This window comes from Lytechinus variegatus, chromosome 15, assembly GCF_018143015.1.
Source record: "Lytechinus variegatus isolate NC3 chromosome 15, Lvar_3.0, whole genome shotgun sequence".
NCBI lineage: Eukaryota > Metazoa > Echinodermata > Echinoidea > Temnopleuroida > Toxopneustidae > Lytechinus > Lytechinus variegatus.
The window spans coordinates 14817466-14839048 of NC_054754.1; the positions used below are offsets into that span (position 1 = coordinate 14817466).

General features: G+C 35.5%; 1 protein-coding gene across 1 annotated transcript; it reads left to right on the forward strand.

Moving 5' to 3' along the window:
- Nucleotides 1–16952: 16952 nt before the first annotated feature.
- On the forward strand, nt 16953–20723 carry LOC121429043. Its single transcript, XM_041625939.1, has 3 exons — nt 16953–16968; nt 18297–19340; nt 19662–20723. Exons 1-3 carry the CDS (start codon nt 16953–16955, stop codon nt 19775–19777), a joined length of 1176 nt encoding a protein of 391 aa, XP_041481873.1. The 3' UTR covers nt 19778–20723.
- Nucleotides 20724–21583: the final 860 nt, after the last annotated feature.

The following is a 21583-nucleotide window of genomic DNA, read 5'->3' on the forward strand; positions in this document are numbered from 1 at the left end:
TCTTGTCGAAACAAATCAACAATACGATCGAGTCGTGCCTGCTGCCGCTTTTCGAATTCTGCAAACCAAGGAGGGGGAGTATTCTCCACAGCAGCGCCAGAGCTAGCGGCAGCGCTCTCGTTGTTGGCATCGTGTAAATCCCCCAAAATCTCATAGCGATTCTCACTACTCAAAGAAGGTCTTTTCTTTACAGGTGACTCACCTGGATCCCTTTGGCTTTGGTGTTTAAGGTGACTCATGATGTTTAACAGAATATATCTAATAAGTTAAAGGTCCGTGAAAGTGTAAAAAGAATAAACTAAGGCTGAATAAAAACAGACGTCCACCGTGCGAGACTACCTCAGCTTGCCGCCATGTTCCGAATCCCCAATATGAATATGTTGCTGCCGTCGTATCTAATTCTCTCCCTTGTAATATACAAAAATACACGTCCCTCCATGTATTCAAAAATACACTGTTAAGTCATTAAAATTCTGACTGTCGTACATGTAATTACAGTGAATAACTTGAATTTAATGATTCCATGTTAATTGTTGATTTCACTCTATAATGTATTCTGTTTTTACTTTATTATATGTTACATACATTGAATTGCTATGATGAGTTATTTGTTAAACTGCAGGGAGCCTTTGGAAAACAGTTTTACATAACTGATCAGGCCTACCATGTAGTATCAAATAAAGAAAACAAATACATGAATTAATAGTAGTAGTCGAAGTGTGAAGTATGTAGTAGGGGTAGTAGTATGTATGAAGTAGTAGAAGTAGTAGTAGTATGTAGTAGTAGAAGTAGTGGTATAGTAGTAGTGTGTTGTAGTTGTTGTAGTTGTAGTAGTACTAGTGGTAGTAGTAGTAGTAGTAGTAGTAGTAGTAGTAGTAGTAGCAGTGGCAGTATGTTGTAGTGGTAGTAGTAATAGTAGTAGTAGTAGTAGTAGTAGTAGTAGTAGTAGTAGTAGTAGTACTAGTAGTAGTAGTTCTTGTTGTTGTTGTAGTATGTAGTAGTATGTAGTAGTAGTAGTAGTAGGAGTAGTAGAAGTAGTAGTAGTAGTAGTAGTAGTAGAAGTAGTAGTAGTAATAGTAGTAGTAGTAGTAGTAGTAGTAGTAGTAGTAGTAGTAGTAGTAGTAGTGATATGTAGTAGTAGTAGAAGTAGTAGTAGTAGTAGTAGTAGTAGTAGTAGTAGTAGTAGTAGTAGTAGTAGTAGTAGTAGTAATAGTAGTATGATGTATGTATGTAGTAGTAGTAGTAGTAGTAGTAGTAGTAGTAGTAGTAGGGGGAGGAGGAGTAATAGTCTGTTGTTGTGTGTCAAGGGAGTTTGAAATGATACCGTATATGATTCCTAATATATTTGAATAGAATAACAGTACTTGATTATTGAATAACAGTGCTTGATTGTTGAACTTCGTCGCTGCCCGGAAAGCAGTAGATGGCAGGTTCGAATCCCACTGGTTCCAATTTTTTCTGACTTATGATTTATGATTTTCATACAGATCGAGCATACTGATCTTATGATTTTCATTACAGATCGAGCATACTGATCTTAAACAAATAGGAGTAATGCCGAAAATTTGTTAAACAAATTATAATCTCCTCCTATATAAAAGCCTCTTAATTTACTATCTATTGTCCACGGCGGACAGCATTTGAATAGTAATGAGTCAGAAAGAAGAGGATCGAGGGTATTTGAATTCCAGTTCATCGTGGCTTAACCGTGAACCAGAATAGCCTGGTGGTTGAGTCGCTGCCCGGAAAGCAGTAGATGGCAGGTTCGAATCCCACTGGTTCCAATTTTTTCTGACTTATGATTTATGATTTTCATACAGATCGAGCATACTGATCTTATGATTTTCATTACAGATCGAGCATACTGATCTTAAACAAATAGGAGTAATGCCGAAAATTTGTTAAACAAATTATAATCTCCTCCTATATAAAAGCCTCTTAATTTACTATTTGTATATCTTTGTAATGCAAATTTTCATTGAATTATATACGGACCCGCAATTCGTAATTAATATAATATATAATGATCCTTGTGAAATGTTGAAAGCGCGAATCGCAAGCTCAAACTAGTAGACATTTCATGTACTAGTAACAAGACGTGAACTTAAAAAATCTGAGCAGTTTTTTTTAATCGTGAGAAAGATGTGTATCTTTCTAAAGAATTAATTTGAGGGCGAGCTGTAATTTGTTTATATACTGACTTGGGGCCCGTTGCATAAAACTTTTTACCTTAGAAAACTCAGGTTGTTTTTACCGGAGTTTTTGCCCTGTGCTAAAGTCAATGGCGGAAATTAGACTAACCTTAGTTTTCAGTTTTTACCAGAGTTTTCTCAGGTAAAAAGTTTTATGCAACAGGCTTCTAAGTAATCTTTTAAGGACTGCATTTAGTGACTCATGAACAGAATATATCTCGCGAACTAAATAATGAGAGCGCGAACCGCAAGCTTAAAATTTGTGATATTCCACCTGAAAACTGGACATTTTTTATTTTTTTTGTAACCAGGAATAGAATTAGTTCCTCAATAAACAATACTTGATGCAAGCGAGAAACGTGAGCCACAATTTTCCGATTTTCCAACCTGAAAACTGGACATTCTAAGCATTCTTGTAAAAATAATTAATAGCTGGGAGAACAGTTTTCAGAACTGAAGTGGCTTCCCTGGGTAAATAATATCTATATCATTATTATTCTAGGCCTACATGAAATTTCCAAAAGTTTGAGCACGTGATTCGCTCGCAACATCTCACAAGGATGCCCTTTTAACAGTAATTGACCAAAAAAGGCGAATTAACATCTTCAGATTTGATTTCTTTCCCCCCAAACCGCTTGCTCGCTACGCTCGCAGAAATGAAACGTAAATATATAATTTATCAATCAGTGATAACTTAAATTTTTTTGCTCAATTCAATTAATACAAAACACACAACCTCTTTACACAGATGATAATCTCATGGTGAAAATATACGTTTGCACCAAATTGCCCCTATTGGCCCCTTTGTTTGGCTCTGCCCCCTCCCCCCCCCAAGGAAAATATATTCCACCGCCACTGGTTGAAACACGCATCTTCTTCATGGCTAACTGCAAAAAGTTCTTTAAATGTCCCCTTTAGATCAGGTCAGAGCTTATATATTTAAAATTTCTGTTTGCGATCTTGCTCGCAGTTATTATCTTAATTTAGTTACATAGGCATCTCGTTTTGAAGATCACAAACATATTGCCCATCATATTAAAAAAATATGTATCATGTTATTACATATTTACTTTATTTTATAAGTATAAAGCTAATTATTGACTGTTAGGACTACCCTTTCAAAGAAACAAACAAAAATCAACTTTAAGCTGCCGATCGAGGAAAATGTGGCTGAAAAAAATATTGCCCCCCCCCTATTTGACGAAAGTTGGATCCGCCGGGAGGGAGGCAAGGGGCACTTGCACCCCAAATATGAAATAAAAAACAGGGAAATGAATATTGTCCAAAATGGGAAAGTTCCTTTTTCAAAAATAGATATGCCGTTTTTCGTGTCTTTTCGAAATAAAATACTCTTTAAAGTATACAAGTTAAGTTTTCAGGCTGGAATATTGCAAATTTTCAGCTTGCGCTTCGCACTCTCATTCGATTGGTGAAATATGCATCCTAAAGAGGTCACTACATGCTTTCTTTAACCAGTTAACAGGTTCCTTTTCTGGTCAGTATGTTTAAGCTGCGTTTTGCGCTCGTGTTAATTTTTTAGTAAGATGCACATCTTTTTAATGACAGCAGAAATCTGCTTGGATTTTCAAAAACTTACTTTAATTTTTTATTGAAATACCCTAAAGTTTTAGCTTGTGATTCACGTTCGCAACACCTTGCAATTATGCTACTTTAAGAACAATTGACCCCAAAGAACGTTTTACAACTTCACCTTTGAATTTGTTTACCAAGCCGCTCGCTCATTACACTCTCTCCCGAAAAATAAAGCCTAAACATACGTTTTGCCATAATAAGAAATCACTTCAAAAAAGGTTTTTCTCTACTTAATCACTATCAAACACACAATGACTTCAAGCAGATGATAATCTTAAGGGGAAAATATCACCAAAGTGTCCATTTTGACGTAGGCTATGAGTTTCATTTTTTTGCTTTACCCCCCCCCCCCAAACGAAAATTCGTCCGGCCGCCCTTGATTCCTATCCTCATAACAATTGAACGGCAACAGTGTCCCCGTCCCCCTCCCCCTTTCCTCTGCTTTCCCGGTTTTCATTTTTCGGATTAACGAACCTTATTTTGTTTTCGGATTAACGAACCTTATTTCGTTTTCGGATTAACGAACCTTATTTCGTTTTCGGATTAACGAACCTTCGGAACAACGAACCTTATTTCGTTTTCGGATTAACGAACATTCGGAACAACGAACCTTATTTCGTTTTCGGATTATCGAACCTTCGGAAAAACGAACCTTATTTCGTTTTCGAATTATCGAACCGTCGGAATAACGCCACAAATGTTCGGATTAACGAACCCTTTTTCGTTTTCGGATTAGCGAACATCGAGGTATAGGCAATTTACGTGTTTCGGAATTACGAACCTTCGGAATAAAGAACCTTCGGAATTACGAAGCTTCGGAATCACGAAGTGTAACCATACTGACCTCCACGTTTTAAAATTCTTTCATGCCTCGGTAAATCATAATTCATAATTTCCTTTTCAGAAATGTCTGATTTTAGCAGACAAGCAGACAACAAAGGATATTATACAAATAATACATGCACATGAGTTCATTAGGCCATGGACCTACACATCTATTCTTACGCGAGTTGATGCTCTGTTCAATCCATTGCACGAAGCCGTTAGGCTGAGTGCAATGGGGTGAACACAGCCTCAACGCCATAGGTCGCATGTGGACGAATGAAGACATGCATCATTTGGTTTATACAACGAATTTTCTAGATTTTATTTTTTGACAATAGAGAAGAAGAAAAATAATCAGATGGAATTCGGGCATATTTTGCCTTTGTCTGACAATTTATTTTCTCTGAAAATATTATTTTCTCGGTGTATGAAAGCAGTTATTGTTTATGTTGTTTTGTGACGCACTTTGGTTCATGAACCTGAGTGACAATAACAATGATTTTATTTACCCACATCACCCTAATTTAGCTATTGGGGACACTATCATATAGAACATACCATGTTCAAAATCATTTCAATTATAATTTCAAAGTATTTACAAATATATACAATCACATATTTACAGAGTAAAGGAATAAATACTGCATGATATTACATTAGAGACGTAACGATTGGTGAGAGAAGGGGGAGGGACAAAAAAGAAAAAGAAGAAAAGATGTGAGGAAAAACAAAAGGGGAAGAGAAAAAAAAAGAAAAGAACAAAAAGATAAATGATGGTAATAACAATAACAATGTTAAAAGAAACAATATTAACGACTATGATAATAAATGATAACAGTAACGGTAGATAGATAAATAGACGAATGAATGCGTGTTATCGTGGTTATAGGATTGAACAAAGTTGGAACTGCAATGCAAAGGCACCGATATGTGAATAAAAAGTGAATATATAATTCTAATATGTATTGGACTTTGGCATAAAACTTGATGAAAATTTATTTGAAAAAAGGAGAATTTAAGACTTATTTTCCCTTTATCTAATTATTGTTTATTTACATATATACATGAACGTGTTTTCAAAAAGAAAATGTTAACATAATTATTTTATTCATTTATTTATTTAACTGTCCATTATAATGCTGCAAAACTTTGATAAATTTATTAATGTTGACATTTTGGAAAAATTGAAAAACAAACATTTTTAATGCATTTTGACGGCCTGTATATGAACCATCAATATACGTCTTTCTTGTTTTAAGAAATCCAGGGCACTCGAATACAAATAATGAAATTCATCACCCAGCTTTTGTTGTATTATAGTGCATATTCTCTGCGGTCGCTCAATAATTGCAAATCTACCAGATGCTATTGGCAGACGGTGGTTTCCACACCGGAATCTTGTTAAAGTAATTCTGTATTTGAAATGCAATTTTAGAAGAGATAGATCACAACTGCAATTTTCTTTGATAGTTTAAGCACAGTGAATTAGAAAACATACCAGCATGCCAATTCTTAGAATATATATTTTGGTTGGTTTGGTTTGTTGGTTCATTTATTTCTTCTTTCACAACATTTGTACATAACATTAGTTAACAACACCATACGAAATACTTTTTACATCTTAAATACTTTGATTGTCACGCACACTTAGAATCTAAAAGATAATATTAAAAAAGAAAAAGTATACATACATGTACATGTATGTCATGAAAGAGGTGGAGACCTTCAAGAAGCTGAGCTTGTCAAAGCAAGGTCCCCCAAAAGAGAATACATGGCATGAAATTTTAAGAGATTAGAGGTAAAATTTGCCCAGAAAAACCAAAACAAATCAAATCGTGTTTTAATTGTTGCTTTGAACCACCGTGGATTTATTGGCTGATTATCAAGCCACAGGTAAGATAAGCCTAATTTATCCAATGTATTTGTTACTTTTACTAGCCACAGGTTTTGATATATATTCAGATCAAACTTTATTTTCAGAATATCGTAAACCGTATGGGACAATTTTGATGTTTTGCTCACGATTATTTTAATCCAAAAGTTTAACATTCTGCACTCAATTAGTTTCTTGATACTATGTTTGCGGACTTCTCCATAGGTTATGCAGTTTGCTGTAACATTTTGAAGATTACTTTCAAGGCCCCACAACTCACTTCCATGTCAAAATATAAAGAAATTCGGTTATTTAAAATAGTCAGGGGCCTTGGGCCCGAAATTTGAAGTTTTGGGGACAGAGTTTACAAAAGCACCAAACTTTCCCTATGTCACTATTAGGTCAATAGCTTTATTTTTTCCCACAGAACATGGTGTTGAAAATTGCATCTTCATGCAAAAATATGCTAATTTATGTAAATTAGCAGTAATTAATGCATGAAAGCCATATGCCAATAGGAATTAATTACTAAAAATTAATAAAAAGATACCAAACTTTAGGAAAATGTCTATCATGTCAATAGCTTTAATTTTTCCCCAGAACATGGTGTTGAAAATTGCATCTTCATGCAAAAATATGCTAATTTATGTAAATTAGCAGTAATTTATGCATGAAAGCCATATGCCAATAGGAATTAATTAATAAAAATTAATAAAAAGATACCAAACTTTAGGAAAATATCTATCAGGTCAATAGCTTTATTTTTTTCCACAGAACATGGTGTTGAAAATTGCATCTTCATGCAAAAATATGCTAATTTATGTAAATTAGCAGTAATTTATGCATGAAGCCATATGCCAATAGGAATTGATTAATAAAAGTAAATAAAGAGATACCAAAACTTAAGAAAATCTCTTGTAGGTCAATAGCTTTAAATTTCCTTATCAAACATGATATTGAAAATTGTGTCTTCATGCAAAAATATGTTAATTTATGTGAATTAGCAGTTGATATATGCATGAATAGTAAAAATTAGTAAAAAGGAATAAAAGGAAACCAAACTTAAAAGAAAATCTCTATCAGATCGATAGCTTTATTTTTTCCTATCAAACGTGCTATTGAAAATCCCGTCTTCATCCAAAATATGCTAATTTATGTAAATTAGCAATTATTTTATATGAATAAATTAGTCCCATTCCAATGGGTATTAACAGTGGAAAAGGGGCCAAACTTTTGAAGTACCTCTATCAGCTCAAAAGTTTAAATTTTACCAGCAAAACATGCTATCGAAAATCATATTTCCATGCAAAAGTGTGTTATATTATGTAAATTAACAATAATATATGTATGAAACTGTATTCTACTGATCAAACAAGTATTGCATAAAGCCGTATGGCAACCCAAACAGTGGCAAAAATCGAGCCAGAGCAGCCAGAATCAAGCCGAATTTAGCCCGAAGCTATTCGCATGCCATTTTTCTAATTTCTGGCCAGTTCGTCTCACTCGTCTATTTTGTTCTTTGTAATGATTCGTACGATATGGGGAGGCAAGAGTCGGACCTTTACTCTACAACTGATACGAATAGGTCTTAATCTTCCCAGAATACCCCCAAATACCTCCCAAATCCAACCGAATTCCATCGGAATACATCCCGATGTGGCCCGAATGGAATTTGTCGTAGCCACATTCGGGAGTATTTTGGAGGTATTCGGCTGGATTTGACCATTTTCATATCGAGCTGAATTCCTCCAAGAATATTTCCTAATCCCTCCTGAACTTTCCTGCATTCGGGAGGGGAGAACAGAGTGCTCCAAAGTCTTTATGTGTATTCGGATAGATTTGCTGCTGATTTTGTTCCGGTTTAACCCTTGTTTTAAGTAGGCAATCCATTTCTAGATGACAAACCAGAATAGGATACAACTGTGATAAACAGTCTCTGCAAACATTCAGATGATAACCAAAAGTACAGTCGCGAGAATACATCACGTCAGTCCTGGTTTAAGCTAGGTTTACACCAAAATCTAATTCTCCCGAATAAATTCGGACTGATTCTGCCTGATTCACATGGATTAGGGAAGTTCCCCCAAATAGAGAAGAATGGGTCCTGAATATGTCGCGATTCAGCGCAGAATCGCCAGGAATTGACCAAATCAATTTTCGCCATCCCCCCAAAAAGCAGAATGCCAACACGAATAGTGGAAGAATTGACCAAAGCATGTCCAGAATCCAGCCGAAAGTGACCCAATATCTCTGATTTACAGCAGAACAATGGCCTGAATGTAGACCTGAATCAGAACGAATGCGCTGAGCTCGAACGGTTCGGGACAGTTATGTCCAGAAATAAAACAAATCGTCTGAATCTGTCCAGACTCCGAATGACTCCCCGAATCCAACCGAATGTCACCCGAATTCATCTCAAATGTGGCCCGAATGAAATTTGTTGTGGTAACATTCGGGAATATTCTGGAGGGTATTCGGCTGGTTTTGAACAATTCAAAATGAGCTGAATTTCTCAACGAACGTTCCCGAATTTTCTCGCATTTACGAAGGCAAAACAGAATATTCCTGAAACCACCAGAATACGTGTATATGGATGAATGCGCAGCTGATTCGGTTCTGTTCTAACCCTAGCTTTAAGCAAGTGTTACACCAAAACCAAATTCTCCCGAACAGATTTGGACCAATTCTGCTCAAAATGGCCTGGATTCAATACTTATTCATCTCGGATCATCTCGGATTCGGGGAGCTCCCGGAATCGATGCGGGAGGATAAGGGACTATTCTGTTCTCCCTCCCCATCGGGAACATTCGTGGAGGGATTCAGCTTGTCTTGAAATGTTTAAACCAGCCGAATATCCTCCAAAATACTCCCGAATGTGGCCATGACACATCTTATACGAGCCACATTCGGGATGTATTCGGATGGAATTCGGTTGAATTAAATTTGGGGAGGCATTTGGACAATTATTTTGGGAAGTCAGTAGCTCTGATTCGGGAACTATTCCAGAACGATTTGACTCTGATTCGGTCTAAAGTTATTGATTGGGAGAATTCGGTTTTGGTGTTACTTAGTTTTAGAGATAGAGATCAATTCATTAGCCATTTAAGAAAAATCACTGAAATTATTCAGAAGGATCAGGTCTCTTTGCTCAAATCTGATGTGTCCCTGTTATAAAATAAATGTACATAGTTGTCAGAGGGGCAGACATGGACAGCTTTTTCTGACATGAGCACCATCCATATACCCTCCTCTTTCTGACAGGGGAAAACTCTACTTGGGAAAGAAATCTGACCTCTTGATTTGCTTTGAAAAGAAAGATGAAATACTCAGGGGCGTCGATCCATTTTTCAGATTGGGGGGGGGGGAATCATTAACGTTCCAAAGGCGCTGGATCGTACAAGACACCCACATACACACACACACACACCCCCACACACACATATATATATATATATATATATATATATATATATATATGACTCATGAGACACAGTCACGTATCTCACCGACAAATCAATGCGAGCGCGAAGGGCTAGCTGATTTTTTTTTAGTATACTGACAGGAAAAGCGTGCCTGTTTAGAACTGCTTGTATATAGTAACTCCTGAGGAGGATACATATCTCACTACACAGATAGTACGAGTACCGAGAGTGAGCTAAAATTTCTTTATATTCTGACCTGAAAGCTTGATATTCTAAGCATTTTGGTACCAATGATTAAGATTGGTATCTAAAAGAAGAATAGATGCGAGCGCGAAGCGCGAGCTGAAAATTTTGATTTTCGATCTGAAAAAAATGACAGTTTAATGGACGTTTTTGATAAAGAAAAAGATATATATCGAAGAAAAGAGGATTGCAAATCGAAGCAGGAGTTCTTTTAAGGCTTTAAAGTGAAAACGGGACTTTTGCATTCACCTATTTAATCATGAAAAGTATGGGTTTTTGCTACAGAAATGATGCGAGCGCGAAGCGCGAGCTGAAATTTTTTATATTCCAATCAGAAAAGCGGGCATTTTGAGCACGATTTTAAATAAAGAACGAGTTGTGTATCTCATTCTCGCTTGCTAAACATTACAATCTTGTTTTTTTTTTGCCATATCTGGAATTATTGGGGGGGCAAAATGATATGTTTGCCCCCCAATATTTTCATTGGTGGGGCGATCACCCCCCCCCCCCCCTTCCCCCCCCCCCCCAGGATCGACGCCTCTGGAAATACTGGTTTATCTTTTCCATATGATTTTTTTTAATCGTGAAAGGGGTAGGCACAAGATTTATCATTTGCATAAATTTGCATTTTAAACATGATACCCTCCTCTGGTAGCATGGAAAGTCACCATAATGAATGAATTGTGTTACAGTGTCTTATATGCATGGTGCTCGTCCCTCGGTTTAAAACCTCAAAATATGATAGTTGATGAGTTTTACACATTTTTGCATAAATTTTGCATAAATTTGCATTAATTAACATTGAAAATTAATTCTTATTCTGGAACTGTACAGAATCAATCTAGATTTCATGCCCAATCAAAATAAATCCCAAATACCCCCCCCCAAAAAAAAAGAAATGACAATAAATAGGCTTCTATAGAAAAGTTTAGGTCTGTACTATACATATGCAGTAATTTACGGTGAATAGTGTGATTTTGCATAATTTTGCATAAATTAGCACTATGAAATATGATTTCAGTCATTGATATCGAGGCATCCTATCAAGAATTAATGGTTTTGATACCGTTGACACATATGGAAATAAAAATGTGATTTTGACAATTCTATATGTCGACATATGATAAAATATGTGTTTTTACATATAATTTGCATAAAATTTGCATAAATTAACCTTAAGAATGATTCACATTCACCAATGTTTTAAAAATCGACCTGCAGTTAAATATTTAGCAAAAGAAGACCCAAATACACAAAATTTGGGCATTTAAAAATTATTTTTAGTGAGAAATGGCGAATTATGAGTTTTTTTCATAAAATTTGCATAAATTTGCATTTTAAAATAGGGTGCCCTTCACCGATTTTGGGGCACCCTATCTAGAATTAATGCTTTTGATACCAGGGACCCACATGCAAAAAATGGCGCTTTTGTAAATCCTGTCCCCAAAATTTTGCTAAGGCCCCTGACTAAAATAGATGTGAACAGTTTACCAAAGCGTTGATTTTTCTCTTTTTATTCAAATCGAGTTTTTGTTGGGGTGGACTTATGCACACATTAGAAAAGGTGAGTCTGCACCGGCTCTTGCGTCTACTACACGGTAATAATAATTGTTCATACTTTTGGAATATATGCATGAATTGCAGGTATATGCACCTCTAAGTATAAGCACGAAGCTCCATGGTATAAACTTATAGCCTATTTTGACAACAGAATCATAACAGTTGGTGATATTCACATAAGAGTCAAGCCATTGTTGTTCCGAATATTTTAGCAGGATTCTCTGTTCAATAAAGTTCTAGCTCGTTGCCCAGATTGAATTAATCCATCCAGCCTCGAGCAAACATCGTGTTCTGTTTACGTCAATGTGCTTGAACTCAAATTTAATTGAGTCGGGGTACAATACTGGATATACCCCCCCCCCCTTAGATCTCGACCGCTTATTGCGCGATCACCAGGAAAATTTGCACGCCCGTTGAACCGGATCTGTAATCTACAAGATTGTACAGTAAAAGATATGTAAAAAATAACCGTTCATAATCTTTAGTTCAATAATTATGTTCGTGTGTGAATTTTTTTTGTATGTTTTTTTTTGTCTTAAAATTTGTTTTTATTGTATTTTTCGATATATCTTGTACGCTCAATCATGGAATATGCTGTTAATGATGGGTAATGAGTGATTTATAATATTCATCAAGAAAATCCAATCACAGAGAGTTTAACCGCCCTTTTACATGGTAAATGTAATTTGAATGACGAGTCCAGTGAAAAATAAGGTTAATGACGAATTTCTAGCACGTATGAAACCAAACTAGCATCACGAACGCTAATCATGATCACGAATTCAAATTCTACTTTTCACAAGTGAATCTTGAATCGTCATTGTTATGGATCACTATACACTGTTAGAAAATTTATCCTTAAAATAAAAGAAGTTCCTTTAACTCCCTTTTCCCTTTTTTAAACAGACTTGTTCTGTTAAATTGCAGAAAAAATCCTGTTTTTCTGTTATTACTTTTTGTAAAATCTTCTTTCTTTTTCTGTAAACTCTGGGTTTTGTTAACAGTGTACCCATCGAGATATCGCATTAGCCGCATATGTGATGTCATAGTGATGTATAGTATAGTATAGGTTTTCCCGTCCGATTTCGCACTTGCATGCAAAAGTAAAGATAGGTCATTCAATTTCGCACATAGTGCATGACAAAATATATAAATAGGTCATTCAATTTATTAGATAGGGCAGCCAAAATCACCAGTCTGCATTCAAATTCGCTATAGTGCAACCATTTGGCATTCATAATTGCTTTAGAGCAAATCCGCCACTCGGCATACGAATATGTACATAGTGCAACCAAGTTCGCCCGTGAAACCCCCTCGAGCTATGTTAGAGCATTCAATTTCCCCATTGTGCATCCAATAGTACAATATGTGCATTCAATTTAGCACACGTAATATTTTCTATTTGTTTTATAACTTTCTCATGTTTATATTTTCTTCCATTTTATGGGCCTACTATTTCCTTATTAAAGATAAATTCCAGTGATCTGGTAACGATCTCAAAATGACTTTTTTTTTACAGAATCTAATATAATTACCACCCAAGTGTCTGTTTGTACGAATAAAAAAATATGTGCCAAAGGATTCTGGAAGAAATGAGAAATAAGCAAAATAAGCGCGGATTCGGTCACTTGTTGGTCTTTATTCCAGCAATAATAATACAATGTCCCACGTGTGCCTATCTGTGTTGGTGATCTTCAGTGTGAACATTTTTCAGCGTAGATTTCAAGATTTCACAAAGTTCAGTTTATGTAACTGTACCAGATCTAGACCCTCGATGATATACTGACAATTAAGCCTGGTTTTACAGAATTTCTCATAAAATCAATGTTTACTCAACTACTGGCATTTCTCTTTAAGTCACCGAAAAAATTTAAATATCGGATGGCTAAAGGCATATGAATTAACATGTTAAAGTTCAAAGCACAAAACTCGGTCTTTTTCAGTCATTGATTACTTTAGAATGTATACAATATCTAATTTTCTTCTTTAACATAACATACTTTTATTGTTTTTTATCTTGTATCTGTTTTCATATGCCTTTAATCATTTAAAACAATCTTTTCATCAAAACTTAAGACATTAACTTTTCCCTTATATAACTCTTTTTTGAACCTTTTATATTCTTTAAAAAACATAACATTATAACTAAATGTATATACCTAATATGATATCGTAATTGCAGATGGTGTATCACTTCCTAAATAAGCAGGTCACTGCTTTTATGTAATTTACATGATTTTTTACACGCATCTGTAAAGAATAATGTAAATTATCCAGTGCGGTTTTATGAATGGTCACTGGTGGCACACATACTGCAGGTTGGGAAAAACAAACGAAGAATGTTTGAATATGTATTAAAAGTCATGTAAATACGGTGCTAAATTGAATGCACTAAATATGAACATGGATACCCAATAGTGAAATTGAACGCTCTGTCTTCAGTCACGTGACCTCCGATGTTAACTTGAGTGCACTATGGCGAATCTGAATGATGTTTATACAATTTTGATTGCTCTATAGCCAAACTGAATGCCCATTATGAATTTTGGGCGGCCCTATGGCGATTTTGAATAACTAGTTTGAATTTTTGGTTGCTCTTTAGCGAAATTGAATGAACTGTTTATACTTTTGCATGCACTAAGTGCAAAATTGACCGGGAAAACCTATATTACTATAGTATTTTTTTTCGTATAAAAACTAAAAAATTCGAAACGGATGAATAGCCCGTATTTAGTTCTTCCATGTAAAGCAAGGACTATTCCATGTACTCCCAATACATGAAATAGCTAAAATGTAATTTTTCTTCAAATCATATTTTTCTTTAATGAGGACATGACACAATGGCTAAAATGTAATTTGTCTTCAAATCATATTTTTCTTTAATGAGGACATGACACAATATAATACCATGGTAGTATTTCGATTACTGTCCCTTGTTAAACGAATTTTCAGTGAATTGTATATTAGCTCCACGTACGTTTTAACGTTCTGTCATGCCTCGGTAAATCATAATTCTCACATTTCCCTTTCAAAAATGTCTGATTTTAACAGACAAATACGACAAAGGATGTATCTAAAAAAAAATTTCTGTCTTTTGGAATCAAGGTATGCATGAGGTACATATCCTCCGTGGGTCTTGACAATAGAATCATACAGGGGCGTCGATCCATTTTTCAGATGGGGGGGTACATGAGTCATAAATCGACATTACAACGGTGCTCGATCGCACAAAGCAAACTCTCACACACACACACCCTCAAACACACATTATACATATATATATATATATATATATATATATATATATATATATATATATATATATATATATGTATATATATATGTATATATATATATATATATAACCCCTCAAAAAAAGTTCCGCAACTCAAGTTTGAGTGATAATAAATTTCTTAGTCAGCCATCATCATATGTAAAAGTTGTACCATTGAAAGGTATGATTATTCCTCTTTACAATCATGTGTCATTTGTAATGCTAGTGTTATCATGAAATACACAGACATGATAAATATGCAGCAATGTAAAAAATGAAATGTTGCAAAATTCGTTGCCATCGCATGTTTGAGTTCTGCAACTCAAACTGCAAGTTTGAGTGCCAATAAATTTCTTAATGTGCCATCATCGTGTGTAAAAGTGATATCTTTAGAAAGCATGATTATTCTCCTTTATAATCATGTGTCATTTGTAATACTAGTGTTATCATGGAATACACAGACATGATAATACGCAGCAATGTTAGAAATGAAATGTTGCAAAATGCGTCGTTTCCAATAGCGAATTTCCAATTGTTTTGAGGATGGACCGAGTGCATTCACTGTCGCCGGCCGGCCAGCATGGTGGAAATTCTATAGAAATGGAGACTCTTGTTAGAAATCAATGCACTTTGCAACATTTCACTTCTGACTTTTCTCAATGTTCATTGTGACTGCATATTCCATGATTACATAATCACAGCAAATGGCATATCATTGTAAAGAGGAATAATTCAGCCTTCCAATGAAACCAGTTTCATCTTTTATACTTCATTAACCAAAGAGATATCATCCCCCAAAACTGAGTTGCAAAACTTTTTTTGAGGGGTTTATATATATATATATATATATATATATATAATATATACAATATATATTATATTATTATATATTATTATCATTATATTATATATATATATATATATACATATATATATATATATAATTGTGATGAGCAAGGACCTAAACATTGCGTGGGTTCTTCAGTGATTAATATATTGGCGAAGAAGCTCAAAAAGCATTGAAGCTAGAGACGTAGCCTGGATTTCTTCAACTTTTATTAGTACAAGCTTTCGGCCATTTAATTCGGCCTTCTTCAGGTATCTGAAGATGTAAAAGACATAATGGCTTTACATCAATCATGCATATATTTGGATTAATTTACTAAATATAGGTATATCTTAAAAAGAAGATGTTTTACATAGGTAATGTTTAATTAGGATTATCCAATAGCTATTAAAATCAATTAAGATTTGTATTACAAACATTTTTTTTTGAAAGTATGTAGACACATTGGGTTATGTGTACGGTATAATACATATATCGCAAAATTTATAATGATACATATATCTCAAAATGTATAATGATACATATATCTCAAAGTAATACATATATCTCAAAACAATATATATCTCAAAAGAAGTTGTATTGCATTGGTAATGCTTAATTAAGATTATTGAAAAGTTATTAAAATAGATTAAGTTTGCACAGATTTTTATAACAAATATTTTAGTAAAGTGTATAGACATATTGTAGTGTGTGTACTGTATAATATATATTGAGTACATATTAAGGAAAGGTATTGATTCATATACATTCGCGTCTAAGCACGTGAACGTATGTATGTAATCACACTCGCAGTCACACACCCTCACACATACGCGCAGACACCCAAACAAATCCTACTCCTATATAATTATCCTTGGCAGTGCTAGTAATTACAGAAAGTATTATATAAGGTAGAGGTAACAATAATATATGTGGTCCTGCGATAAATAAGTGATGTATACAATAAAAATACATTATAAATATCTGATTTCTTACCTTCAAGTTTTACTGTAAGTGCTTAACCAGGTGGGTGATGTGTGGGTGTGTGTATATCAGTGAATGTGAAAGTGCATTGACCCTTGTGTACTAGCACTACCAAGGATAATTATATAGTACCCTGATTTGTAAGCTCCCCGCGCCCGATATGAATCTAGCAAGACGTATAACGTGCTCCCGAGTCATATGCTACGCCTATCTAACGAGATTTCGGAGACCCCCTTTTAATGTAGTCTGTTCCTGAGCATTGCAATTTTTTTGGCAATTGTTGGTCCAAGAGCCGTTCCGAATAAACTTCGTAATTCCGAAGGTTCGCAATTCGGGGGGCCACTTACATTGACGAGTGGATACCATGCGCGACCAAAAAATCACGTAAAAAGGATGTCTTTTTCACGATAGGGCACGTTACGTACGTAACGTGATAAGGGTGTCAAAAACACAAAAATATTGAAAAAAGGGTCTCTATTTCGCTAGGAAAATTACGTGTTTAGGGTTGAATTTGCGGGAATGATAAAACAAAATTAAAATATTTTATAAAGGATGTCCATTTTGCCCCAACACTTCGTGTTTAGAGTCCGATTTGCACGAGATGTAGAAGGTGGGGTCGTACTAAACCAAATATGGTAAAGCCGACGACCGAAGGACCCGTAACAATAAAACATTCCTATACTTGTTTAGGGGTTCATTTCAGGGAATATTTGCCAAGAGTATCGTTTTGTTTAATTCCAATACTTGTTAAGGGTAGGGTTTCACACGCCAATACTCGTTAAGGGGTGCATTTTCAGAATATGGAAATTACGTGTTTAGGGTGCTTTTCGAGACCCCATGGTCGCGCATGGTATCCACTCGTGAATGGAAGTGGCCCCCCCGGGAAATTGCCTATATACCTCCATGTTCGTTAATCCGAAAACGTAGAAGGGTTCGTTAATCTGAACATTTGTGGCGTTATTCCGAAGGTTCGATTATCCGAAAACGAAATAAGGTTCGATGTTCCAAAGGTTCGTTAATCTGAAAACGAAATAAGGTTCGTTGTTCCGAAGGTTCGTTAATCCGAAAATAAAATAAGGTTCCTTGTTCGGAATTACGAACCTCACTTCGTTTTCGGACAAACGAACCTTCGGAATTAATAACGGAACTTCAATTCTTAAAGCCGGGGTAATAATAACAGGGCCCACTGGGAGAACAGTTTTCGGAAGTGAACTTTAGTGGCTCTCCTTGGTAAATATATGCCGCTGTTATTTTCGTTTTCGGACTTACGAACCTTCGCAATTACAAACCTTCGGAAATACGAACCTTCGGAATATCTGAACCTTCGGAATAACAAAGCTTCGGAATTACGAATATATGCGGTTTTAAGACCAAGATTTAGTTCCAGAACCCCCTACCCCTGACTAGGTATCATGTTATAATTCGAGTATCCCCGGGTGTCATCTCAGTTTTCCAAAGTCTTAAAAAAAGCTAAAGAGCACATTTTCTCTTTTCTTGTTTTCAGGGACCGGTATCAACATTCTCAGTACTGCGATCGTTATCACACTCGACGCACAATCTCCAGATGATTTCAAGATTTTCTACGGTATTGGCAAATCTGGTTTCGCTTTCGGAATGGTCGCAGTGCCTCTCATCGCTCAATATCTCAAAAAAGTATATGGTTGGCGAGCATCACTATTGCTTTTAGGAGGGTTCATGTCTCATCTCGTTCCGTTCACGATGTTGGTCGATACTAGTTTAGAGAGGAAGGAAGAAAAACAGTCCATAGTGAACAAAGATGACGCGACTATTAACATGAACTGCCAGAGTTTGCGATCTGATGAGTCTGGAAACGAATCTGGGTTTACAGACAACGATCCTACGGGTACCATACGTGAAGAACCAAAGAGAGAGTCATTGTTGGATCTTTCTCAAGTGGAAATGATAAAGAACAGTGAAAGCGGTCATGATGAACAGATAGCTCTTCAGAGGAGAAGGCCAGCGAAGCTAATTGAACAACAGTCTCCACCAAAATCTGGTGCCCAGGAGATTCAGATGGGCACGAGATGCCACGCTATTTTCGAAAAGATTGTACATGTTATCATAGAATCTATCTTTTACCAAGACCCCTGGCTCATTGCCTTGATTGTTGTTGTGGGTTTCTTCGGGGTGATAGATGGTGCTTGGCATGCATTCTTGCTTCCCCGCGCCATGGGTAGAGGTATAACAGCCTCAAAGGCACTTTCCCTTGCTTACTCCGCAGGAGCCGGTTGTTTTATTGGCCGTTGTGTTAGTGGTGTTCTCCCCAGTACTCAGTACTTCGGTCAGCTTGAATGGTTTCTTTCCTTGACCTTGCTAAACTGCTCGTCCCTTGTCGTCGACATCTTCATTCTAAATTTTAACATCATGATAGTGACATCGTTTGTGACAGCCATGTGTATCGCTGAACTTAATATTTTGCAAGTCACCCTGTGTCAAGAAAGATGTCCATCTCATGCCTTTCCTGTTGCCTTAGCAGTTGGAGAAGTCATCTTTGGAATATCAGATCTATTAGGCACGTCAATAGCAGGTATAAACGATGGTAACGTTATTATAACACAATTTTTAAACAACAGGACCCCGTTGCATGAAATATAAAATTATGGTTAACTTGCCTTCCACTGACAACTTCCATCAAAGCCTTTATTTTGTTTGGATATTGAACATAGTCACCATGGCAGTTCCCATTGAATGACAAAGTCACCAAATCAGGGGAGCTCACAGTAGAGGTGTGGATGTATTTTTGGTAGTCGTTGAAATTCATTTCAAATTTCATTTTGTAATATTTGTACGTGGTTAAAAATTATACATATCTTGCCTCTTCTTTTCAATTTTATCTCTATATTTATAGGATATCTTGCTGATAGATTTGCTGACTTCAACGCATCTTTTATCTTCCTGTTGGTCGTTGAAATTTGCATATTCGTTCTGATGGTAATTCTAAAACTCACCAAGCATCGGACTTAATATACATTTCGTTTTATACAATTATAGACATAATAAGAACTGGACGAGCCTTAATTCATTAATGTCTTGGTAGTCATCGCATGCAAAGCTTCAAATCCAAAGTGTTGGCCGCTAACATGAAAAAGAGGCAAATGTGAATGCATAAATGGATGGCTCTGGTGCCGAAGATGACTCGACTATGATGTCACTCATACCATTCTCTTCTTAAGAAGGGAAAAATAAAGCAACTGGGAGAAAATAACTCAAAGATTTGAAGAAGACCCTCGATACCGTATACTAAAGGGATACTCCCTGCTGAAAGTTTTCGAAGATATGTAATTTTAAAGTTTAAACAATATTTTGTGAAAAAAGTTATATGCACACCGTCATGAATCTTCATTAGGTAGGCTGATGATATCACATCCCCACTTACCTTTTTCTTAATAATGTTATTACATGAGATCATAACCATTTATAAGTACATATGTGTGTATGATAATAACGATGAGTTGTAGTAATTAATATCTTATAAGCGTTAAATCTGTTTTCAATCCATTTATTTTTTTCATTCTTGATGGATAAAATTTGAATAAATATATATAATTTCATATAATACAATACAAAATTAATAAGTGGATGTATGACATCACCAGCTTGCCCATTGCATACTAATGAAGACATGCACAGAACTGTTTTATCAAAATGATTATAACTTTGTTATTCATTGTCCGATTACGATGAAATTTTCAGTGCTTTGATCGTTTGTTTGATTTTAACCTTATCTGTTTAAATCAGATTATGTTCAGCCTAGTATATTACCACGTTTGAAAGGGCACAGTCACAGAGCTGGCTCATCATCTAGACTCAGAATTATTGTTTCACATATTTTGATACATCGTAAAAAAATGTCATTTTTATTCAGTTGATAGATCATGTAGATTTACTAGATTTTATCATGATTATTATGTGATAATGATTATTAATAATCGAGACGATTTTTTTTCTTGCTTGTTTTTTAATTCATTAAATATTACTTGATTCTAAGAGCCGTGTGTATCCCTTTATTAGACGGACATTATTACATGTAGACTACCTTTTGTCACTCTTAAAAATGCATTTCATTTTATTTATTTATTTTTCTTTTTTAGCCAAATGATTTAACCCTGTAATCAAACCAACGTAGCAAAGAAACCGGATTTTTTTCTATATATAATGAGCAGTGCTTCATTAATTTAGGTTTCCATCGATGACTTTAGGTAAATTTTGCCTGGGGATAGTTTGTGTGATCAATGTGCTTACTCAGTTACTGTTGTCCCAACCATACCACTTTCTGGAAGTATGTATGTATAACTTTCACATCCAAGTCAAATTCCTCTTCTGAATTTCTTTTTCGAACTACGTTCTTCATCAAACTTTATTTTATGGTTGCCATCTTTCAACAATCTATCAGCCGGTCAGGGCTCTTTCAATCGTTTCACTTCGGAACAGGCTTATGTATTTTCCCATTCCATGACACAATATTGGAGTTTTCTGTACATCTGCTGCTGTCTCATCGTCGTCATGGAGCTGATCCGTTTCCAGTCTCGTCGAGGAGAATCTAGGAGGAATAGGACAGATGAAAGCGGGAGGGGAGAAGTCTGGCTGCCAGGGGTTTAAGGATCGATGCTGAAGCAGACGACACTTGGGGAAGACCGAAGAATAGGACTTTTTGCAGTATTGTAGTTTATAGTATTGTAGTTTGTATATTTCTAATCCAGTTTCTTTTTTTTTTACCCAGGTTTAGTTGTTTTGTATTTGTTACTTTTGTAAATCATTGTTGGTTTGGGA